Source organism: Oncorhynchus nerka, linkage group LG15 (genome assembly GCF_034236695.1).
Source record: "Oncorhynchus nerka isolate Pitt River linkage group LG15, Oner_Uvic_2.0, whole genome shotgun sequence".
NCBI lineage: Eukaryota > Metazoa > Chordata > Actinopteri > Salmoniformes > Salmonidae > Oncorhynchus > Oncorhynchus nerka.
Window position 1 is genome coordinate 32925934 of NC_088410.1, and position 25905 is coordinate 32951838.

At 42.9% G+C, this 25905-nt stretch overlaps 2 protein-coding genes across 5 annotated transcripts in view; both read right to left on the reverse strand.

Moving 5' to 3' along the window:
- Positions 1-101, reverse strand: part of LOC115142443 (bMERB domain-containing protein 1-like) — a 51083-nt gene extending 50982 nt beyond the window's left edge. Inside the window, exon 1 of the mRNA XM_029681917.2 lies at positions 1-101. Within this exon, the coding sequence (XP_029537777.1) occupies positions 1-85 (85 nt within the window). The 5' untranslated portion in view covers positions 86-101.
- Positions 51-25644, reverse strand: LOC115142442 (phosphoinositide 3-kinase regulatory subunit 6-like). Of its 4 annotated transcripts, none has more exons than XM_029681916.2 (20): positions 25539-25644; positions 16937-17031; positions 16710-16811; positions 15828-15919; positions 15243-15311; positions 14654-14786; positions 14026-14095; positions 13633-13825; positions 12601-12751; positions 11901-11996; positions 10849-11329; positions 10369-10468; positions 8348-8470; positions 6814-6921; positions 6256-6355; positions 6048-6118; positions 5585-5675; positions 5240-5292; positions 4910-5016; positions 51-2939 (listed from the first exon to the last, which is right to left on the reverse strand). In XM_029681916.2, the coding sequence occupies exons 2-20, from the start codon at positions 16995-16997 to the stop codon at positions 2780-2782; spliced, it is 2361 nt and encodes a 786-aa protein (XP_029537776.1). In that variant the 5' UTR covers positions 16998-17031; positions 25539-25644; the 3' UTR covers positions 51-2779. The 4 variants fall into 4 exon arrangements, with proteins under 4 accessions (XP_029537776.1, XP_029537772.1, XP_029537773.1 ...); XM_029681912.2 differs by having other exon boundaries at positions 6814-6924; XM_029681913.2 differs by lacking the exon at positions 25539-25644 and adding an exon at positions 18621-18806 and having other exon boundaries at positions 6814-6924.
- Between the last annotated feature and the right edge of the window lie 261 nt (positions 25645-25905).

The following is a 25905-nucleotide window of genomic DNA, read 5'->3' on the forward strand; positions in this document are numbered from 1 at the left end:
CTGTTTTGGAATTGTCTGTATTCCATTTAGTGCATTCCAGAGAGCCATACTGATGTGATGATCCATGTTTATTTTCCTTTTCCATCTCTCAACAGTGGGTTCGATTCCAAACTGGTCAAGGATGCAATGTCAAACAAATACAATGCTGTGTCTTGGAAACCGAAGGAAAACTGACAAGAAAAGGCAACTGGAGCAGTCTATGCGCACAGTCTTTCATTAAGTACCAAGCTGCATGGCAGAGAACTGGGTAAAAACGCTTCCACAACGTGCTGGTGTTGTCACGCTCTTTCCGTTGTTTGAGCTTGCGGTGTTCAAGCCAAGGCTGATGTTTTCAATATCTATTGTACTGTAAACTCGAAGATATACTTTTCTATTAGACCATTCCGCCACCTAACGTAAATCGGTGGTACTACATACACCCCCCCCCCCACAGTATCCCTCTTATTCAACAGCACTGTACTTAAAGGGATAGTTCACCCAAATTACAAAACCACAAATTGGTTTCCTTAAACTGTAATGCTGTGTTCAAGAAAACTCAGAACTAGGAAACTCTGAAATGTCCAACTTGGAAACTCGTTGTAGAAAGATGAGGTCACAGTTTCCCAATTGGAAAGTATTAGAATCAACCAATTGGAAGGTCGACACAAAAAAACGTACGCAAATTCTAACTTTGAGGTTTGGAGTTTATGAGTTGTCTGGAATGCAGCATAAACAGTCTATGGACAAGGTAGGACAGCAATCCATGCTTTGGTTTTATTCCCCTGGCACCGTTTTAACATGTGTGTCACAAATCCCATTCAAGTCATGGTACCATTACTAGGATTTTTCACGCATCAAGTCCAAATCATCTAAAAGTATCTCAAATGTATTGTGAAGCTCAACAAAGTCCCTTCTAGAGGATTTGAAAATGATGGGGAAAATGCTAATATCAGTATATATGTATATACTTGTGCCATAAATGCTAAAACGTTAGCAGTGGAACAGTGCCAGGGAAACTAAACCAAAGCATGTATTTCTGTCATACCTTGTCCATGTATTTCTGTCGTACTTTGTCCATAGACTTCTTGCTTACAGGGTAAGGAAACCAATATGTCATTTTGTAATTTGGGTGAACTATCCCTTTAAGAATCAAATAATCAGCTCATTTATACTTCATTTCAGAAAAAGTCAAACTTTTTTATATAAAATATACAGTAATTATATAAAATACATTAGTATTTACACTACTATTAAACAAGTAATTGCAATGATACCATACTCCAATGATTAGTCTTACATACATAACATAAAAAAAATAGACAAGTGTGCAAAAAGGTCTATTGGTGATTGATGATGCATTACAAACATACCAGCTGGCGATCAGAACTCTTTAAGACCCTCGTTTCTTTCAATGGTATTACGACAGGGGCTTTTATAGATGTGGCCTCTCAGTCATTCAGTCAGTCAGTGTCTTTCTCTCTCTGTCTGTATGTCTGTCCTTTTTTTGTAATCTACATACTTTTTATGGTGCATATATGATAACTGGTCCCCATCACCTCATGATTTATTGTAAACCAGCCAATACCTTATAGCGGTGACTGTGTTCCATCACCTTCAAGTTAGGCGTGATAAATTTGTTTAAAACAAGCGAAGGGCTCAGAGTTTAACTTTCATTTTTAGCATAATAGGCCTCCTAGCATGGTCATAGTCAACCACACTGGGTTTTGCACCACTTGTTAGTATAGCATACAGAACAAAGTCATAAGCAGTAAGCCACCAGATAATTACACCCCCCCACCCCCCACCCCCGCCAGTCGTTTTCCTGTCATGCAACAGGTTCTTTAGGGATCTTAAAATAGGTGCCTGTTCTTTTGTGTCATGTTTTTACTGAAGGCTTGTGCACAGTGCATTCAAACCTTTATTGCTAACTCGCAAGAACTTAGATGAGCTCAGAGAGCCATATACACCTTTAAATGGAACCTGTTTTTTAAAGAACTGGCTAATAAAATGAAGTGACTGCTTCAAAGAGCTTCTGTTGTTAGCTCACCAAGACATCAAACTATCTTTAAGTTGTTCTTCTGCCAAGCTTAGTAATGAAAATGACCTTGCCAGGGTGATTCAGTGTCAGAACTCAAAGAGCAGCAGGTAGTGTGTTTACATGGCAAGCAGGGTTGGGGTCAATTCCATTTAAATTCAGTCAATTCCTATGGGAATTTCAGTTTATTCCGTAACTTTACTGAATTGAAATGGAATTTGCCCCAACCCTGACATCAAGGGATGGCTGAATCATCCCTTAGGTTAGATGATTGGGAGGGTGGGCTACTCTTCTGACGGACCAGATTTTGAACCCAGGTTGTCAAGTTTATGTTAGTCCTCTGAGCTAAAGCCTATATAGGAGCTAATACCACCTCAGCTTCACTCTCATGCCTCATACACGCTCATAAAATTGTCAATTTTAGAGGCAATATTGTTCTTTGACTATGCCGTCAGTTAGATATATGCCTATGGGAACAGTATATGATAAACCTGTCACAAGCCGAAACTGCAACGAGATCCAATACCCATGGCAAATGAATTTGTTTGTTGACAAATCTAACACTTGTCAAACTCAACTAGTTTTCTTGTCAAGGTAAATAACCGCGGGTTACCCTTAGCTGCCACCCAGGTTCTCTTTCCACATCCCCTCATTGCACACTGAGGTTGTGAGTGCTGGGCACATCCCTGATCGTCATACAATGTGGATGGTCTCAACATTTCAGCCTCTCTACCGTAGAGTCCATCCAGATGGTTGTGGGATCAGTCAGTTGATGATACCAGCGAAGGTATTGATTGGTAGAGGAAGTCCTTTGTTCATGTACTTGCTGAGGCCAGCGTCCCTCTCCTCTTCCCCCAAACTGAACTTGGACCGCATGGTCTTCTGGACACAGTATCCAGGATCAAGACAGGGAGCGATCTCTATGCTGGAAATGAATGAATTGATAGAGGACATGTCAAATTATGAGAGTTAGATAAGCATGTTTGACAGTTTATTTAGGCTTTAGTGACATTGAACATTGAATGAGGATTATAATATTACACTTTTTTAAAGCATATATGTGCATTTAGTTATTTACAAACAGTCGGAAGTTTTCACAATACCTGACATTTAATCCTAGTAAAAATTCCTTGTCTTAGGTAATTTAGGATCACCACTTTATTTTAAGAATGTGAAATGAGTGTAACTGAGTCATGTTTGTAAGCCTCCTTGCTCACACACGCTTTTTCAGTTATGCCCACAAATGTTCTATGGGATTAAGGTCAGGGCTTTGTGATGGCCACTCCCAATACCTTGACTTCGTTGTCCTTAAGCCATTTTGCCACAACTTTGGAAGTATGCTTGGGGTCATTGTCCATTTGTAAGACCAATTTGCGACCAAGCTTTAACTTCCTGACTGATGTCTTGAGATGTTGCTTCAATATATCCACATCATTTTCCTCCCTCATGAAGCCATCTATTTTGTGAAGTGCACCAGTCCCTCCTGTAGCAATGCACCCCCACAACATGATGCTGCCACCCCCGTGCTTCACGGTTGGGATGGTGTTCTTCAGCTTGCAAGCCTCCCCCTTTTCCCTCCAAACATAACGATGATCATTATGGCCATACAGTTCTATTTTTGTTTCATCAGACCAGAGGACATTTCTCTTAAAAGTACGATATTTGTCCCCATGTGCAGTTGCAAACTGTAGTCTGGCTTTTTTATGGCTATTTTGGAGCAGTGGCTTCTTCCTTGCTGAGCAGCCTTTCAAGTTATGTCGATATAGAACTCGTTTTACTGTGGATATTGATACTTTTGTACCTGTTTCCTCCAGCATCTTCTCATGGTCCTTTGCTGTTGTTCTGTGATTGATTTGCACTTTTCGCACCAAAGTACGTTCATCTCTAGGAGACAGAACGCCTCTCCTTCCTGAGTGGTATGACGGCTGCGTGGTCCCGTGGTGTTTATACTTGCGTACTATTGTTTGTACAGATGAACGTTGTACCTTCAGGCGTTTGTAAAATGCTCCCAAGGATGAACCAGACTTATGGACGTCTACAATTTCTTTTCTGAGGCCTTTGATGATTTCTTTTGATTTTCCCAGGATGTCAAGCACTGAGTTTGAAGGTAGGCCTTTAAATACATCCACAGGTACACCTCCAATTGACTCAAATGATGTCAATTAGTCTGTCAGAAGCTTCTAAAACCAGGACATAATTTTCTGGAATTTTCCAAGCTGTTTAAAGACACAGTCAACTTAGTGTATGTAAACTTCTGACTGGAATTGTGATACAGTGAATTATAAGTGAAATAATCTGTTTGTAAACAACTGTTGGAAAAATTACTTGTGTCATGCACAAAGTAGATGTCCTAAACGACTTGCCAAAACTGTAGTTTGTTAACAAGAAATTTGTGTGTTTGAAAAACTAGTTTTAATGACTCCAACCTAAGTGTATGTAAACTTCCGACTTCAGCTGTACATATTGTAACATGACACAATATATATAATATACACTGTAACATGGCACAATATATATATATATAATGTATACTGTAACATGGCACAATATAAATAATATATACTGTAACATGGCACAATATATATAATATATACTGTAACATGGCACAATATATATATATATAATATATACTGTAACATGGCACAATATATATAATATATACTGTAACATGGCACAATATATATAACGTGTGCACATGTAACTAAAACATATACAGTATGACAAGGGCTAATCAAATGAGGTTAGGTCAACATGCTTCAGAAGACATTTCAACCAGCAACCTTCTGGTACCAAGATCATGTGTCTATCCACCAAACCACTGTCTGACCTGTTTCATCTATTTCAAGTTTTTATGTGAGGCCAAGCGTAGGCAACAGCTACACCAACAGCTCTCACCTCTGTACGTCTCGGAAGGTCCTCCTAGAGTCTTTGTCCAGGGTCACAGTGAAGGTTTTCATCTCCAGGGTCCTGATCTTAATGTTACAGGTACGGATCTTGGCCTCCTGTGGAATTAAGTCTGTGTGTTAGGTTTGGGTTTTTAGGTTTATGAGATCATAAAGCGATGTGGGCACCAGGATTAGTCAAGCGAACCAGGCCTTTGTGACGTTAAGAACAAGGCGGAGACCCAAGAATACCGAGAGGATGAAGTAAATATGTTTTATGTTTCCGAATTTTATAACAACCTTCACTGATAGACATTTGTGTGTTAAAACGGTGTAAACTCACCATGGTGTTCTTGGGTTTAGTTTCGTTGAAAGCTACTGTAAGACAGTTCAGATCTGAGGACGACAACAAAAACAAGAACATAGGCCAGGCTTCAACAGATATGCAGAATAATATGGGAAAAGTAGTAGACATTTCAGAACTTATTTTTACGGTTCACACAATTGCATCAATATGCAACAGCATGGACATTCACTACTATTTTACATTGTGACTTTGCCCACTGAATTGACATATGTGCCCAATGGGTGACAACTCAGCTACTACTGATCACAATACAGATCAATCTATCAATGAATTACATGAATGTTGAAAATGTCATTGTGTGTGATATTTAGTGTTGCATACCTTCAGTTTCATTGGAGGAAATGGCACTAATCTGAACACCTGAAGTCCTCACTGACATACCCTTGTCTACGTCTCTACCACTCAACGACACCTGGAGAGGAGGACAGAGACACAGGACGGAGGTCATAGAGAGAAGCTAACAGCTAAACGTCAAATACAGGTTATATGACCTCTGTTCAGGTCAGGCCACTCTCATGATCCAGTTCTAAACTCTAAACAGAGACAAACAGACGTTGCATCAACAGTATCAATCCCAAACACTATCAAAATAGAGCAAAACGTCAAACACAGGTTATAGGATCTCTCTTCAGGTGAGTTCAGTTCAAAACTCTAAACAGAGACAGACGTTGCATCAACACTGTGAGAATAGAGCATAACATTCGCTTTATAGCCAGATGCAGCACTTTCACGTGGATGTATATTGATGAGGTCATGTTAAAAACACGGTTGATCTTTCGCCGACCTTTTTGTAGTTGACAGAGACGACGGCACCACATACGTCTCCTGTGTTCTTCTTCTGCTTGATGGTCGTGGCTGAAGAGGGAGGACAGACGTGATCAGACCGGGTGAGTGACAAAGACACGTACACACACACACACTTCAAATCAGTTTGAAACGAAACATCAGACGCAGAGAACGTTGATCGGGGGCGTACACAGGCTAAATGTTACCTTTCAAAGTAGGGGACTGTTTGAACTCGGGGAAGTCCAGCTCTAAGTGGGAGAGAAACACGTCCTCCACTGGGTCCTTGGTCAGGTTGGGGAAGCAGATCTAGAACATAGGCAAGAGAATGACAATCATGGGTCAGTTGGTAGAGCAAGGCGCTTGCAACGCCACAGGGGTTCATTTCCCGCTGGGGCCAACCGTACTTAAAAAATTTATGCATTCATGACTGTAAGTCGCACCGGATAAAAGCGTCTGCAAAATGGCATTTGGTGTTTTTTGGTCTATGAGTGAGGACTGATAATCATGAACATGCTAGAGTGCTAACGATAAACTATGCTCAGTCCATCGCCGCAGACTTAATGTCATTATGTCACACAATAGACAACAGACAGTGGTAGAGAGATTCGATAGTGCATAGGCGATAACGAGACCTGTTTGTGAAGCATATGGTTACGTCTGTGTCCCAAATGGCCCCCTAGTCCCTATAGTGTGCACTGCTTTTGACCAGGTTCCACAGGGCTCTGAATAGGGTGCCATTTCAGATGCATCCTATGTCTCCTCACCTTGACAGAATAGATGGTGAAGTAAACAGGCTGCAGTCCGGTCCGCACATAGTAGGAAATGACATCAGACAGGAAGGGGTTAGGCTCTGCCTGCTTGCTGCTGTTGGACTGCTGGAAAGAGATGGGATCATGTTAGTATGGAGCCTGGGGTTGACCAAGACAGTACACATAAAAGTAGCTTTTTAATACACTGAATGTTCATGTTTTGGAAGGAACTCTATTTCATTCATGTAGAGACACAGGAGAGGAGTGCTTCTGTGGTTTATAGTTTATCCACAAGGTGCTCTTGTCACGCCCTGACCATAGAGAGCCTTTGTTTTTCTATGGTATAGTAGGTCAGGGCGTGACTGGGGGTGTTCTCTAGTTATTATTTTCTATGTGTGGTTCTAGTTTAGTTTTTCTATGTTGGTGTTTGGTATGATTCCCAATTAGAGGCAGCTGGCTATCATTGTCTCTAATTGGGGATCATATTTAAGTAGCATTTTTTCCACCTGTGTTTTATGGGATATTGTTTTGAGTTAGTGCACGTAGCATTCTCTGTAGTCACAGTTCGTTGTTAGTTTATTGTTTATTTGTGTTTTGTCTTTGCTAAGTTTCACTTCTTTAATAAATAATGTGGAACTCGACATCCGCTGCGCCTTGGTCCGATATTCATTCCAACGAACGTGACAGCTCTTTGATCATGGGATGAAATAGGAAAAGGAAAGGAAAGCCTTTGTGCAAACAAACGTCCAGAAGTAATCAAGGCACTCTCATGTAGTGGAACATAGTAAAAGCCTTGATTGATTTATGGCTTATGCACGGCAAGAATAAAAAACCCACCTAAGCATTGCAAAAAAAGGCCTTTTCATTCTACATGAGTGCCTTGATTACTCCGGGAAGGCTTTTTTACTATGCAGCATCAACTTATGTTTGTTCTATTTCCCTCCCATTGTAATCCATTACCATTCATGATTTATTGGAAACTACAGCATTAAACAATGAAAACCTGACCCTGTGTCCCTGCTACGTTTCACAATCTTTGACCCCCCCGATACTTCCCTGTCTTTCACTACACTGTGCCAAACAGTTTCTCTTCCCTCTATCCAGCTAAATGCTAAGATGACTCATAACAGCAAAGCTATTTGCATACAGTACTCCTAGGTTGCTAGTTCCGATAAGAGCCCGCAGATGTTTTTTTCACTTCCTGTAAGCAAGCAACTACTGTACAGTACTGTGCAATTTCCTTTTGTTTTGCTAATCATTCAAAACCCCTAGAAACATGCAAACGATAATTTGTTGACTTTTTTTTATGCTCTACCGGTGGCAGAGCATAAACCACATTCAACATAACCACACATAACTAACCACATACCTTTATCTACTGCAGATCAGACTAGTATTTTGTTTCCTCTTAAAATCCTGAAAGCTACACTTGCCAGGCTAATGAAACCAATGCATTCCAGGCAGGCTCAATCCAAAGTATCAAAAGAGAACAGAAATACCAGTTGATGCGGCCATTTCAACATAACATAGAAACAGTGGGTTACTGTACCATTTTGGCCAGCTTGGGGATCATGGAACCCAGACTGTTGATGTTGCAGTCGTACCATGGATCCACCATTCCCAAGTAGGAACCCAGGGCACAGGGGTTTTCCCGGGTTGGGGAGAGGTTTTCCTGATAGAGAAGTACAACATGGTTTATTATAGATACATTACTCTACTAAACTGTTAGGGTAACTCAACTACAGCTAAGTTTTCACATTTCAAATATATTTATAAAGCCCTTCTTACATCAGCTGATGTCACAAAGTGCTGTACAGAAACCCAGTCTAAAACCCCAAACAGCAACGCAGGTGGAGAAGCACAAGGTTCAAATTCAGTGTGAAACCAGAGAACGACATTAAGACTTTACACTAGTGGGAATTGGCCTATATGAATAGGGCTACATTTAAATGTTTCTAACAGGAAAAATATGAAAACATTTACATAACCACGGTAGCAATTGAAAGGGAACAGTTTGGAGATTTTGGGAAAATTATAATACCAAAGTTGGGGACACAGTTCACGTGACACAAGACTGAATCCAAACATTACACTGTTGATTTTATGTGCATTTTATATTTACTGTGCTTTTTGCCACATTTGTTGATAACAAAATCTGAAAATACTCTGAATACATTCAGTAACATGATAAGAATATTCCTGGAAAATGTGGGGTAGGTGCAACATAAGATAAAAACACTAGTCTCCAAGTGGCCACACCCCTCTCTAAAGTGGGCACAGTTCCTAAGTCATTTCAATACATTTTTAGGACTTAAAAGAAGAGTCTTCAACTATAAGGTGCTTGGTTGTTTTTTTTATAGCTTTCCTAGCTGTGCCTTTGAGGAACTAGAACAAGCACACTTGTAGTTGTTTTGTTTGGAACACTGCCCTCCATCCCCGCCATCACACAATTACTGTTGTTGTATACGCAATCCAAAAACGGACCATTATAAGTCACAGTGGGCATCATTTGAAAGCTTGTTCTATTGCCAACATGACTAGCTAAGTTATAAAATACGATATTACAGTGTTATGCTTTCACAGGGCAATTCAGAGAACATATCGTAATTTTGGTGCCCATAGAAAGGAATGTTCAGGTGCATTCAGGTGCATTCGGGTACGTGTTTCGCTGCGGATTTTCTTCATAATACACAAACATCCCACTGGACACAGACGTCATTTCAACGTCTAGTTTTGATTTACATTTGGTTGAGTTGCCAACGTGAAATCAACCAAAAATATCACTTTCATTGGATTTAGGTTCAAAGTTGGGTGAAAAAAAACACATTTCCAAATCCAATCAGTTTCCACGTTGATTCAACATCATCATATAGATTTTTTGTTGTTGAAATGACATGGAAACAACATTGATTCAACCAGTTTTTGCCAAGTGAGATTCTGTTCAGAACAACCCAGAATATGACGCCATGCTTCTACATTTGCATTGCTTGCTCTTTGGGGTTTTAGGATTCTGTATAGCATTTCGTGACATCTGCTGATGTAAAAAGAGCTTTATAAATCAATGTGATTGATTGATGCCATCAAACATAGTGATCATAAACGTTGACTAGATTACAGGAGTTTTATGATATGGAAATGTGAAGTGCACATCTCATCTTTCAAAATACATAGTCCTCTTAATTTACAGCATTTCCCTCACTCAGACAACAACAAATGACAAAAGTTGTCCAATTAGTGGGAGGCATGTGGGCAACTTCTTGTCGCGTGCGGTGCTCAAGTTCAGAACGGCTGTCAGTCAAAACTCATTCAGCTCTGTGAAGTGCAGAGCCTGAGCTCTGACGCCATTTACAGCATATTCCTGTACACTGCGTTCCAATGCAGGCACTTATCAGTGTCCAAATCTGCCATTTCAACCCGCATATCATTCTTTTGATGTGATCATTTCACATACTGTCTGGATGTGTGTGTGTGTGTGTGTGGGGGTGTGTGTTCACATACTGAAACACTGAAATGAGTGTCTCTTGACAGGTTGTAAACTGATAGGAGTGAAGTGTTAGTTTGTGGTCTTACTCTGACAGGACAGGTGGGACTGGGATCCTCACAGACAGGGATGTAGTAAAACTGGAAGTTGACTTTCATGGTCAGAAAGAGACGACGCGCTTCCCTTTTCCTGCAGAGCGAAACCAATGATTAACTAACCCTCAAACCATGCTACACAGAAACCCAAGGAATAATCCCATTATATTTCTGACACTAACTATTAATGTGTCATGATTTCAATTCAACTTCCTTCTTCCTGACTAGACCACAGAAATGGACAGTTAGTTTCCGATTTCATTTTTTGGACATTAAGAAATAAAACATTTTCAACAGCATAGTATAGGGCTAACCAAATTGAGATGTTGTAGGTGGAACTGTCTCCAAAAACTATACTATGATCATATCTAACAGAATTCTATTATATCCAGTATTCATTCTAATATATCCAATATCCACTACAAACTACATGCAGTCTCTCAGACTACATTACCCATGATCCTGGTCCCTCACCGGAGAAAGTAGAAGGCCTTAGCCAGCTTCCCCAGCACCCTGTCGTCCCCCATCACCACGATCCGGGCCGTGAAGTGCCTCTGCTGCTTGGAGAATGAGGGGTTCCCGCTGCACCCCGCCTTCCTATGAAGTGTCCCCCCGCCTCCCCCGGCCACACTCCCGCTCTCCTCCAGAGCGTCCTGCATCAGGGCCATATTGTCCGTGACTGACGGCCTCATCTTGATGCCTCCTCGTCGGGTTAACCTGGCCTCCCCCTCCTCCGAGCCACCAGAGGGTTCCACCACTGAAGGCTCAACCCCAGGGGGAAGGTCCCTCTCGATGCCGCTGTCGTTGGACATCACGGAGTGGCGGGGCATGGCGGAGGAGGAAGTGAGGTCGGCGGGGAGGTCGGCGAGGTCAAAGTCGGTCTCTTGGTCCTGGCTGAGGCAGAAGTGTTCAGACGACATGGAGCTGGAGCGCACACACTTGGCCAACTCGCGCCCTGGTGGTAGAGGTGACATCAGAGAAATAGGAATCAGAAGACATATATACTGTATCTCTATAACATGAATGTCAATACAGGTCAATGGAAACAGGAAGCAGCGAGACAAGAAAGAGCTATAATATTGGACGTTTGCATCGGGTGAGAACACAGTGTGTTAGAATAACACTCCTCATTATCAGGATTATCCATAACCATGGTAGCATCCACATTAATGGACATATTATATTCTTATTTACAATAAAAGTGACTCCAAAATGACATAATACATTATTTACCATTCATTTCTATTGGGCCCATAAAAAAAATCGGAAACACAACCAAAAATGAACTGCAAATGCAATATATAAGTTCGTAGAGTCACAAGCTTGATATTGTCATTGCGTACTAGGAATATGGGATCAAATTCTAAACTTGTGACTACTTTATTTATAAGAATCTTTAGGGGTGTAAATAATTTTGACCCCTACCTTTTTGAGAGAAAAAAAGTATTACTGTTATTAAACAGAGTAACAGAGTTCATGTAACAGAGTTCTCTCATTGCGTATAAACAACAGATTTCACCACTCACAGATCTCCTCATCTTCCCTCCACAGGTGGAAGCTCATCTCCGGGTTGGGAAGCGGCATGTCACACAGGCATCCCCCACCACCGGAGGACAATGTGTCTAAACCAGGAAGAGCCCAAACTGTCACAATGACACCAAAAACAACACAACACCCGCTTACTTCCTGGTCCCCATCCCCAACACTAAGTATATGGTCTCACAGCTGGCCTGAGAGACAGTGTACTGTCCATTTGAAGGATAGTTATGATGAGAAGAAAAAATATGGATTGAAAGGTAAATACAGTGTACATCTGTCCTGGGGGGGGGGGGGCTCTGACTCGACAGATTTAGACATGGAGGAATACAGTGTACATCTGTCCTGGGGGAGGGGGCTCTGACTCGACAGATTTAGACATGGAGGAATACAGTGTACATCTGTCCTGGGGGGGGCTCTGACTCGACAGATTTAGACATGGAGGAATACAGTGTACATCTGTCCTGGGGGGGCTCTGACTCGACAGATTTAGACATGGAGGAATACAGTGTACATCTGTCCTGAGGGGAGGGGGGCTCTGACTCGACAGATTTAGACATGGAGGAATACAGTGTACATCTGTCCTGGGGGGGCTCTGACTCGACAGATTTAGACATGGAGGAATACAGTGTACATCTGTCCTGTTTCAAACAGTCAAAAGATGACCCCTCTATGATAAGGATACTGTACCTGATGTGTCAGTATGGGTGAGGATCTCTCTGTAGAGTTGTCCCAGTCTCCCCCTCAGCACCACCCCTTCCCCCTTACTGCCCTCCTCCACACTCTGCTCCAGACTGGCCACCACTTCCTGGAAGTACGGCTCCACGTCCTGGCCAATTTCCTGCCACACACACACGCGCACACACACAGACACGCACGCACACACACACACACACACACACACACACACACACACACACACCGTCTATGAATAGAATACAGGTGAAAGGCCACCAGCGACCAGACAAACACATCTGGAAGTCTGAGTTTGACACGTCCTGTTGAGGTGAGTGTTATATTAGGACCAGTGTGTGTGTGTGTGTGTGTGTGTTTTAATGGGAATGGTGCCAACCTCTGTTAGATCATGGAACAACACAACTAAACAACACGCTATTGAGACATTATAGATCATTTCTGGTGTGTGTGTTGCTGAATATGACTGAGATGGCATGTATGAGGCACCAGTAGACAACTTTAGCTTACTGAGCTTTGCTTTGGTGCAAATTGAAACGGCATAAACCACAAAGGGGCTTGCGCAATACATTGAAATAGAAACTAGTATCAAACACAAAGAGGTATTGATTTAGATAACTTTGAACAAAACACAGCAGCATTTGCGAAAACAAAACCAACGTCAAACCGAGATCAAACAAATACCAAGACCATGAAACAGGTTTCTTTACTCTAGAACAGAAGTCAAACCCAAAAGGTTTTTCTACTGTGTAAAAAGTGCTGTGTACATAAAATGTGGTTAGAATGTACATGTAACAAAAAACCATGCGGTAAAAACTAAGTTACTTCTGTTCTCCGAAGAGGGATGGACGGTAGAATAAATAAAGACAAAAAGAAAGAAAGAAACTAAGTTAAATGAAGGCTTTTACCAAGAACCTTTATCCTGAACCCCATCATCACATACGCATAGCGAAACACCAGACTTTAAGAGAAGAAGAAACGTCATAGTGAAACTCAACGTTAACACAACCACAGCGCAACCACACTGACCTTCAGTGCCTGTGCCAGTTTAGGACCGTGGCACAGCTCCCCTCCGAGAGCAGCCTGGATGGAGTGTTGGACCACGGTCCGCATGTGGTCAAGGGGATTCAGATACCCCCCTGACCCCGAGGCCTCGATGTCCCCCCTCAGCGCCTCACCGTGGGGGCCGGAGAAGACCGCCGGATCGGCGAACACAAACACCCTAGGAGACCGTAGGAGAGATTGAGTTATTGCCTTTGGTTATCCTTGGTCAACCAGTTCCCCGGCAGTTCACATGCAACCTGCTGTTACTACGACTTTATCTACAAACAGCATGTCCTTCTATAGCATAAGGAAAAGTGGCTTCTGCACTGTACTGTGTCACCGTGTTGTATGCAACAGCAAGTTAGGTTGTCCTCTCACCTCTCCTGAAAGGGATGGTAGTCATTCTTCAGGCTCTGCTCTGCGACCACCATCCTCTGATACAGCACTCCTGTGGGTCAAAAGGATGTACACGTTTAAAACGCGTGGCATTCTCGTACCACGGCCAGTGGACACGTTTAAAACGCGTGGCCTTCTCGTACCACGGCCAGTGGACACGTTTAAAACGCGTGGCATTCTCCTACCACGGCCAGTGGACACGTTTAAAACGCGTGGCATTCTCGTACCGCGGCCAGTGGACACGTTTAAAACGCGTGGCATTCTCATACCACGGCCAGTGGACACGTTTAAAACGCATGGCATTCTCATACCACGGCCAGTGGACACGTTTAAAACGCGTGGCATTCTCATACCACGGCCAGTGGACACGTTTAAAACGCATGGCATTCTCATACCACGGCCAGTGGACACGTTTAAAACGCGTGGCATTCTCGTACCACGGCCAGTGGACACGTGGAAAACAAACATCCCTCTTCATTATAACGTGTATTACAGTAAAACGATGATCACCTTTCGAAGACAGTCAAGTCTACCAATAAAGTCTTACCTAAACACATAATAGAAAAATACATCATTCGGTTGGACGAAGGATGTATGTTGGTTTCAGTACCTGGTGTGTAGCGTTCTGTCTTCATGCGTCTGGTGTAGCTGAGGCCTACAGTACAGTAGGGCTGGGGGAGGGTAAGCAGCCTCTTACAGAAGTCGTACACCCGCTTGTACAGGTCGTCAGGAACATAGGCTGACTGGAACGTACACAGATATATGCACGGTTAGCTGTCCTCGGACTTACCTGAACCACCAAACACAATTGGTATGGTACATACACACAACCCTTAAATACAGTATAGTACCATTTCCCTCCATAAATACTTGCACAAACTTCCCAAAACCTCAATATACATCATATGGCTCTGGTAACAACAATAATTGTCTCTTTTAGTAGACACCAACAGATAAAGAAGAGATAAAGGTCTACGACAGTACAGAGTCCTGACCTCGCCTGACCAGGAAGTGTAGGAGACGATTAACAGGAAGTAAGACTTCATCGAATCGGAGGAGCTCATCAAAACAGTGGTGGGAAATGATCCAATCCCCCAAATGAAAGCTTCTCCCCAGCCAACCCTGAGACAGGTCTGTAAAGATGCTGTTGTCATGTCTGACAGGTGTTTCCTTGCGTAATGTAAGCTCCGGGAACCTACCTGGATGACAGCATAGATGAGTGTGTGGAGCAGGGGGATGATGTGTGTCCGACAATCTACCCTCTCAGCCTGCAGACAACAAGAGACAAGCACACAAACTATTGTGTTAATCAGTTACTCACTAATACAAAGTTTGTCTGTAGAAGATAGCTTGTCTGTTACCCCCAGGGGCGGACTGGGACCAGAAATCGGTCCTGGCATTTCTAACACATTGGACAATTATTTTCCTTGAGGCCTCCACACCGGCTAATTATTAGCAAGTTAAATATAATTTTGTGTAGAAAAAATACAAGTTTGACAGACCCACTGGGCTAAAAATAAACCCTTCCATCTGGCATTTGCCCAAAATGCCAGATGGCCAATCCACCCCTGGTTCCCACTAGATATAACATTCATGTATCACATCATTGCACAATGCGCTTGACAATCTCAGTGTTCTTTTCAAGTTGATTTGGGTAGCAATCGTTGATCGTCTTATTATGTCTCTTGACACTACAGTGAAGACTAATAATGAATGGCCCCAGAGACTTATATTTCTCCATATAAGGCCCCGGAATGGCCTAATGGCGCACACTGATGACATACCCTTTCCAGCTCCTTGACGATGACTCTCACCAGAATGAGACTGTTGGCAGGATTGTTCCGAACCTTCTTGTGCAGCGTCCATCTTAGCATCCCTTTGAGTAGAAACACACACTCAGCACTTGCAAACATTTCCACAGACATGGCACTAAACAGCACTCACACTCTCTGTTGTTTCCAAAGCTCTACACAAACAGCTGGTGTGACTCAGTGCGAATGCTTTGTTCCATTGCACAACGAACCCAAACCGTGGATAAAACTAATAGCTGACTCAATGCAATTTTCCGATTATTAGCAGGCAGAGGTTATGTGTCATCCTCATGTGGTTTGGGCAGATTAATATGGCCTGGTCGGAACATTAAAGAGGATCAACTCCTTCTGGACGGTGGAGCAGAGAGGCAAGTCAGGGACCTTTAGTCCATTTTAAACCTAGATGCTTTGTATGTAAGGCATAGGTGGCTGGTGGCACTTTAATTGGGGAGGACAGGCTCAAAGTAATGGAATAAATGGAACGGTATCAAACACACCATTTCCATGTGCTTGATACCATTCCATTCACTATCCTTCCAGCCATTATTATGAGCCATCCTCGCCTCCCCAGCCTCCTGTGATATAAGGGTACCCATATGTATCGTTATTGAACTTAGGGTCAGTAATGTGGGGGTTACTTGATGAAGCTTGCTATATGCATCTAGCTAGCACTACCAGTTGAAGCTAGCCAGTTAGCGACACCTCTGAACAAACCAGACTGGAAATGTGCAACAAAAGCAGCCTGACCTGAAACGGAGCCAAGCTCACTGGAAAGCAAGCCGGTTCACTACCTCTCAGCTCTGCTCAACTCAACAGTGTGTAAACCCCATAAAGAGTCTAGTGGAAACTCCTTACCTTTATTGAGCACAGAGGAGGGGTGTTGGCTCTCCAGCTCCCTGAGCACGGCCTGGACACTGCGGTAGATGTCCGACTCTGAGGCCAAGGGGGCGCAGCTGCCTGGAGAGTCAGGGGTCAGAGGTTAAGAGTTCATGTTAATACAAGTCGTACAGCAAATGTTCCATTTTGGATCAAATGTACATGCATGCCGCTGCTCAAATGACACCCTATTCCCCATATATTACCTATAGGCTCCATGCTGCTCGGGGGGCTGCTCGAGCTATCCCAGGCTGCCTTGTTGGTCATGTCTCACATGCATGGTGGGGCCACGGCCTGGTGTCTATAGGGACGGGACAGGGAGAGGGAGAAAGTCTAAGCTGTTAGCGGTACCCACCGGAGGCATGACATGGGCTCTTGAGGGCTGTTATCCTTTATTTAACCAGGAAAATATAGGCTTAAAAAATGTACTGGACATTCTTGTGGCACAGAGGTGTTAGGACTTGTGAGTCCCCAAGAGTAGAGCCAGTGAATTGACCACGGACATCACACACACACACACACACACACACACACACACACACACACACACACACACACACACACACACACACACACACACACACACACACACACACACACAACCCTGAGCTATAACACTGGACATAATGACTTTCAGCAGCAGGTGCCGAAGTCACAGTCCCACTACTGTTCCAATAGAACAAGGCTGATCGTTCTCATTGCCTCATAAACAACCTCTTTCTCTGCTTCTCTTTCTCACAGTCTAGTTTATCGCCGCACGAATAGAATTATACCCCACGCCAAATGTTTCATTTTTTGGCTTTAGTTAGAGATCAGTCATCTACCCACCTGTTTCACACCATCCCCCATAACAAAGACTAAAATGACCGGGGATGTATGAAGGTCTATGGGACAGCTTCACACAAGTATAAAAAAACGAGTATAAAACGAGTATAAGTATAAAACGACCAACCATGTCAAAATGAAAGTTCCCAACACCGAGAGACGATGACATCTTGATATTCAGATCTGTGATGAGTTCACTTACAGTATACATGCAGGACGCATCATCACAAGACAAGATAGAATCAAATCAAATGTTATTTGTCACATGCGCCGTGAAATGCTTACTTACTTAAATGCTTTTAACCAACAATTACAGTAACAAATAAAATAAAAAGTAAAAAATAGAATAACAATAACGAGGTTATATACAGGGGGTACTGGTACAGAGTCAATGTGCGGGGGTACAGGTTAATTGAGGTAGACTAACAGTGAACTAGTGAAACTGCTGTGGAGGTATAAACATTATTGAGCATAAAAAGGTGTATTACTGTATGTTGCCTTAGAGACAGAGGATATGGGAGTAAAATACAAGTCATTTTCCATTTGAATTAAATTGCCAAATAGAATATACTGCATTGATTCTGCAACAACTCTACCAACAACTTGACTTTCACGACATGCCTCAGCTAACAGCATACCTAGATGTTTAAAAAAAGTGAAAAATACTCAGCATAAATAACTGTATTACTTCCTGAGTTTTGAATCAACTGACCCAAAATAACACAGCTGAATTGTATTGTCCCCATACTACTCTATAAAGTGGACCCAAATGTTCTGTTGAGACATTTCCGATCCAGTTAAAGCTTGGAAAGAAACGACTATCTGACAAACCATGTCGCGGTTCCCTAAGCCGGAAGGCAGAGAGCATGTCAGAATGTCTCTTTCTTGCTCTCGCTCTCTCCTTCTCTCTCTCTCTCTCAAAACTCTCTCTGTCAATGTTAGTTCTCATACCGAAAGTTCACAATTAGTTTGCAACTTCCAGTTCTATCCCAGACACATCCATCATCCAGTACCTACCGACCAAAGCACCCGAAACAGGTGAACCGCCAAAAACAAATCCCCTACCTTTTCCCTGCCAGAAAAGTTCCTCTTTCCAGCAATACCCGAAAGGTTCCCTGAGGCGTTTAATTTCCAACACACTGGCTCAGTGTTCAACGTGCTGCTGCAGGATCTGACAGAGAGAATAGTGAAGTGGAGTGAACTTCCTCTAACTGGGAGATGGTGACGAGCTGGTGGGGTTGGTGACAGAGAGAATGGCAGTGTTCTGAGAGAGGGGGAGAGAGAGAGGTAGAGGGGGAGGAGGAAAGTGAGGTAGAGGGGGAGGAGGACGTTTGGGGGCAAGGTAACAGCAGCAACCTGTTTGAACTGAGTTTAATGTTGCATTTTTCCCCTCTCTTTCTCCCTCTCCCTCAGGCTGCCCTGAGGTTGTTCCTGAGGCTACAGTAGAACATGGAGGTTTAGTTGGAGGGGATTTAACCTTGATCCCTGTAATAAAGCACGACACAGGGAATGACAGCAACAGGGAATGACAGCAACAGGGACAACAGCGCTGCCTCAGCAACTGCCTGAGTGACCACACGTTTCCTGTTCCTGATGCACCCCTCACTCACTCACTCACTCACTCACTCACTCACTCACTCACTCACTCACTCACTCACTCACTCACTCACTCACTCACTCACTCACTCACTCACTCACTCACTCACTCACTCACTCACTCTCTTCCTTTCTTACTCTCTCTCTCTCTCTCTCGCTCTCTCTCTCTCCATCCTCCCTCACTCTCTCTCTTCCATACCCTCCGTCTCTCACAGACACACTAACGTAATGTTTTTTTAAACACTTAACGTGTGGAGGGAGGACAGGACCTGAGACATTTCCTCTCTGTGTGAATGCGTAGGGTTGCACCACACTCGACAGGCTATATTTAGGTTGGAGTGTGTGTGTGTGTGTGTGTGTGTGTGTGTGTGTGTGTGTGTGTGTGTGTGTGTGTGTGTGTGTGTGCCCCAGAGGTTTCATTAAAGCGTTGCCAAATGAAGAGCCTAACATAAGTAGGTAAATTCAAAAATGTCAGTTTCTGCACTAATTATTCATGTCCTTGCAAACTGAGAGAGGAAGTGTACGCGTCACAACTATGAGTGATCTGCAGACAATTCTAGGTCTGTATATCGTGTAGATTTGAAATGGGTGTTGCAAGTGGCACACAACTAGATCTCTGCCTGTGGATGAGATTTGGAGCTTTTGATAAGAGTAGCCAAAACCAATGGTAAAAGCTCGTACTTCAAGAAAGAAGTACAAGACTGAAGTCCAAGTTTGCAGAGGGGAGTGCTCTACCACCCCAAAACCCCAGGCCTCAAGTGGACATGAACACTCACAAACAATGTGCTGCAATACAATCAAACATACCCTTATAAGACTGTATAATTGTACATGGTACAGGGCGAAAAACAGATGTGATCCTCAAGGAGGAAAAGAGTTTGAAGACCAGAAATATTTGTATGCAGTAATTCACTCTTTAAGGGCACTGGACTCACAATGACTTCCCATAACAAAGACAAAAGCAAAGCAAGTTGTATAAATCTGACAGATACTGCAGGAGTGGAGTCACACAGGGCTCAGTAATCCGACCCATCCAGTTTGATAATCTCTCTGCCCGGTTACAACCCTTTCCCGTTACTTCAGTCACACCTGCGTTTACCCAGCTAGCCACGCCCCTTTCACACAATCACATACCAATAAACGCCCCACAGTACGTGCAGGGTTACTCAGGTGTATGATTAAGGTTTCATAAACACACACACACACACACACACTCATGAACGTGCGAGCGCACACACACTCTATAAAAAGTACTGTGCAGGACTATAAAGGTGTAGAGTCCATGGCTGAGATGTAATGTATGACCTGGGCTTCGTCCTTGTAATCCGTTTACGGGCAAAACGTTCTGATTTACGAAATGAGCGATGTCTAGTGATGATTTTCTCTGCTTTGAGTATAGAAAAGTAGGCTGTCTTGGAATTTGTAGTCTCACTCAACCCTCCCACTGCGTTTCAAAGCCAGGTTCTGTAACCAGTGGAGCCAAGTCTCCCTCTTTTCCTCAGAGAGAATGACTTGAGAGATTACCGTTCAAAAGATACTGTATGACCCATAATACCGGTGCTACATTTTTTTTATTTCTATGGTGCATTGGCGGGCTGCATTTTACACTCATAAAGCATATCGCTGGCCATTCTAAAACTCGGCTACTTGCGGACCAGACCGTTAACATGACAAGGTGTAGCCTAAACAAATGGTTATGTCATTAGCGAGCTATAGCTAACAACCTGGATGCAACGTTTTGGAACACTCAGATAGAAATATGTAGAGTGGCAGGACCCAGTAGAGGGATGAACAGGGTTGGCTGGTATGCTCCTGCGGATGACAACAAGGACACAGACATACCACAGCCTGGCGGTGTAAAGTAAACTACCTTCTTCCAGCCCTGCCTATTATTTACAGGACAGAGCTCAGTTCCTGCTCTCTGTTTCCACTGCAGGTAGGAGGAATCCTGTTAACATCTGCCTGTAGAGCCTCAGTCTGTAGAACTGGGTCATATGAATTAGTTTGCAACGGTAATTCCTCTGAAAACAGGAAGGGCCAGCGAGAGAGAGAAAGAGAGAATATATTCATTGGAGTAGAGAGGGGGGTGGCTTGAGCCTTGAAATCCCCACGTAAGGACATTGAGCATCACAACAATGTAAATACTGTAGGCTCACATGTCCCTCTATACAAAACCCAGGGAAGTACCTAGTCTCGTGTAGAGTCGTTATTATGTCACAGTTGAAAAACCAGGCAAGCACAGTGTCAAAATAGTCCGGTAAAACATTCCTTTCATGAGATAAGCCAAGAAATGTCCCAGCTAAAGTAACTCTTAAATTGTGTTGCCACAATATGTTGTTGAGCAATGCCTCACGTCACAAGCAAGTTGATGCTTATTGTCATTAGCCTTGTCCTGGAGGCAGAACTGAGTGATTTCCCCTTAGACAGGCCAGCTGCAAAGTCAAACTTCGCTACATGGTAAAAATGAATGAAAACAAAAATGTGCTTTAAGGTTAGGGTTAGCAGTGTGGTTAAGGTTAGGGTTAGCAGTGTGGATAAGGTTAAGGTTAGCAGTGTGGTTAAGGTTAGGGTTAAGTTTAAAAACAGATTTTATGACCTTGTAGCTGTGCCAGCTTGTGACCACTCTACAGAGCTGCCTCCACAACAAGATTCATGACGAAAAATGCTAAAACCGCACGTCACAAACTAACACTACAAAGTTTTTTTTTGTTGCAAACCAGTCCAGTAACAAATAGTGTAAATGTTGTTCTTTGATCATTTCCATAAAAAACAAGGCACCATGTACAGAAAAAAATCTAAAAGTGACACCATTGAAAACCAACAGTATTTCTCTCCATCAAACTAAGCAATAATCTAAATCCAACCCCTCTGACCCATAAACACCTTACGTAACCATAACCCATACAAGATAAACTGGTCAATGATTCTCCTCCACCAGTGGTAGAAGTGCCTGTAAGAAAATAAACATAGGCTATGTCCTAAAAGTAGTGCATTTTACATTTCAGATGCACCCTCTATGCTGCTGGTGTGAGTTGGGATATCAATCAAGGATATTTCCTGCATTCACAGCAGGAACAATGTGAGGAAGTGTTTGAAGACCACTGGACTCTTGCAACCCTCTGGCCCTCTACCCGGGCTAAGCTTCCATCCCCCATCACATTGCGTCAGACCCACACATGAGCATGCACACGCACACACACACACACACACACACACACACACACACACACACACACACACACACACATTCAGGAGGGAGACATTTATACCCCATGTGCTAAAACCATCAGGCTGGATGGAGGAAGAGGGTGGGTATAGGGGGGGGGTCCTCGGGGGGGGTCCCCAGGGCGGTCTATAGGTGTGAAATGGGTCAGCCGCTGTACAGAGGGTCACCTGAGGATGTCGCTCCTGAGGTGGTTGTTGTTTGGGCACCAGCACTCAGGGGCCAAATGTACTGTACAGTACTGTACACACACATGCATGCACAAAAACTACTGTAAACCTAACCAAAAATAAATATGACACTTTGTAGCCATGGCAACTATTCAACTTCCACAAAGACCTACAGTACAGAACCTACTTTTGATGCTGGTTCATCGTGACTATGCTTTTTTACAACCATTTACAACAAGGTTTTGAAATGATACCATTTGCACGATATCAAAAGTGTATGGCCTCCCGCTTATCAAAGTGATAAGAACGTTGCACTTAACGGTTTCCCATTCATTCCTTAACGGGAAATATAATGCTTAACCTGTTCTTCCCAGGCAAAAATCCAGGCTTGAAATCAAGGTTGTTACCATAACTACAACTACAGCCTTGTGACAACTCAGTAACAAGGGTGCTTGTGGATTCCAGGCTAGTAGTGTTGTACATTGCGTAAGCATGAATTGCATTTTTCCATTAAATGCCTAAGGAATGGTTTTGTAGATTCTAGTAGGGCTGGTTTTGACATACACTGCTGTTGTACGTGGTCATTATAAGACATGTTATAATGACCACGTAAACATTTATCGAGGGAGGTTGTTTGGTGTAATGCAATCTATCCGCCACTGGGGCAGGATGTACGCAGGGCATCAGACTAGACGTGGTCGCAACACACACACACACACACACACACACACACTTACTCGGCAGGGAGCATGTCGAGCCATTGTGGAGACAACCTCCTAGGAGGCTTTGCACACGACGATGCCAAAGGTGTGGCCCTTTGTTTATATATTCTTCTTTAGGAAAACAAACGGGTGGTGTGTTGTTGAAATAAAACTGAAGTGCGTCTGAGCTGAAGTGTGTCTGGGGTTTGCCTGTGACCTCAATGTGCTCATAGCGTCAGGCTTAGACCGTGAGTAAGGTAGCATTTCAATTTACAATTCTTCAGTTAAACTAGGAGGCAAAATATTAATTTCTAATGCCAGACTCTTAGCCTGGGTGCCAGTGTGTTACTGCTCTCCATAAGGAAACCAGGCACAGTGGAACAGACTGGCACCAAGGCTACCATATTCCCACTGGGGCCAATCTTGATTTATGTCAACATAGGCATGCCATAAACTTAGAGTGTTTGGACCCAGTGACTCCTGGGTTGCTACTTTGTAAACCCATTGAGACAGAGGGCTTTACCTATAATGACACTGCCTCCTCAGCTATGTACACTACCAGCATCCCATACAGAAGACCCAAGCCAATGAGCCATACCATTGAGAGTCCATTTTCAGGGGTGGCCAGGGTTTATGTGCATTCCCATGACAAATCAGAGCACCACGATAAATAATTTAAAATATAAACTTGGGAACCCACATAAGTTCACGGAATATAAACATTGATCCAGCAATTAACACTTTACCCATACATTTATAAGCTGTAATATGTAACTTTTTGGGCGACCTGATAAAATGAACATAGGAATGTGAGTTATAGATTTGTCATTCGCATTGAAAGCAAGTCTAAGAAGGGGTAGATCTGTTCTACGTGCGCTATTTCTATGCTTCCTGTTCTTAAATGTCATTTTTGCATCTCTTACTTTAGGTTTTGTACACCAGCTTCAAACAGCTGAAAATACATTATTTTTTTATATGGAAAATATATTTCACAGTGGTTTAGATGGTACAATGATTCTCTACACTACACTTGCTTGTTTTGTCACATTAACTGAAATTAGGCGAACTATTAAAATGAATCCATGTTTCATTCATCCCACCCACAGAATTTTAACAACGAGGAAATGGTGGAGTGATTTCTGCATAGTGCATCTTTCATTTGCTCATATACCGGTTTAGTAACAATGTAATTCAATTAGCTGGAAATGGGCACCAACAATCTATGAGTAATTCGAACCCTGCCCAAACAACATCACCAACAACCAATCACGCATCTAGCCTGGTTCCAGATCTGTTTGTGCTGTCTTGTTGACTGTTGATCATATGAGTTGGCAAGACAGCATAAACCGATCTGGGACCAGGCCACCATTCATCCCAGAACTACCCAGAACGACCAGGAAACCTGAATCTAAAACAAGGAAACTTGAGGAAATGCACTCTGGACAGCTGTGCTTTAGACTCACCAATACAAAACACACATCGCCCACAGAGCCAGAGCTTCAATCAGGTATTGTGTTATCATACTGTTGTTATCTCAGGAGAGAGAAAAAACTGTTGTTGTCCTTTGTGTATTCCAGTTGGGGCGTAGTGTGTTTGAACAGGCATGGTGGCAAGGAGCTTTTTTTATAAAGACTAAAAATGGAACAAAAATATCAAAATATATCAACCTCTTCCCATGTCTACTCTGTATGTATCCATATTCTTTTCATTCACGACTGTCTATCAATAAACAATGAAATACTAAATGCATCGTTTGTGAGTGGGATATCTGTATGAGTCGCTATCAAACTGGTTAGGTTACAGTAGGGCAGATTCTGAACTCTCAGTTACCTTATCTAAGTGTAGTACCACACTGCCACACCGACAAAAGAATGCACCTGATTCTCATTCAATGGAAAACTTACTTTTAAACAGCAACAGTAAACGAGTGGAACCAAACAAAATATGCAGTAATCTTGTAATGGGTTTTTGTCATTCTCAACCCCAAAATACAAAGGCACACTCTGAGAGCAATCGATGGTGCATGGATGACTACAGCTTTGAAATATGCATCAAAGCCTGGTTCCGCTGGCACCATATCAGAAAAAGAGCTCAACATTATCTCAGTAGTGAGTTCAACAGCGCAACATTATTGCAGCATTTAGGTTACAATTACCGTGCAACTTGAACATAAAACATGAGTCACGCAATGGTCCAAGAGTAATTATCTTACTATAAAACCATTCAAAATTAACAAAACGAAAACGCCATACATTTAAGAGAGCTTCTTTCTGTTGACAAGATCACTATTTACCTGCCGTTAGGTTCAGCAAAGAAATCCATAAGATCTCTATGAAGGCGATTGCTCGGGAAAATACAACTTCACACGTTGCTATAGTTGCAGCTGTGACAGCAGCACGCCGGGTAGTACAGTATGACAACGCCCACTGAGGATTTATTCAACCAATACAATGTCTCAATTGTTTCCCTGGCGATCTAGATAGGAGTTAGCCAATCAAATAGGCCTACAATATATACCTGTATTTTGTGCTGGTTGAGGTTTCTCATCTTTGAATAGATTTTTTAACACAGTTGATACTCTGTTTAACATTCAGCCTACTGTTACTCACTGTATGTTCAAAGATACCCAGAGACACAAGTTTTAAAAAATGTAGCCTACC

Bases quoted from the DNA above. Each gene is read 5' to 3' on its own strand.
- LOC115142442 (XM_029681912.2), bottom strand. From the start codon at position 16,997: ATGACCAACAAGGCAGCCTGGGATAGCTCGAGCAGCCCCCCGAGCAGC. The intron at 14,096-14,653 runs GTACTGAAACCA...TTTGACCCACAG, and splicing joins GACAGAACGCTACACACCAG to GAGTGCTGTATCAGAGGATG. The intron at 6,119-6,255 runs GTAACATTTAGC...CTCCCTCTTCAG, and splicing joins ACAGTCCCCTACTTTGAAAG to CCACGACCATCAAGCAGAAG.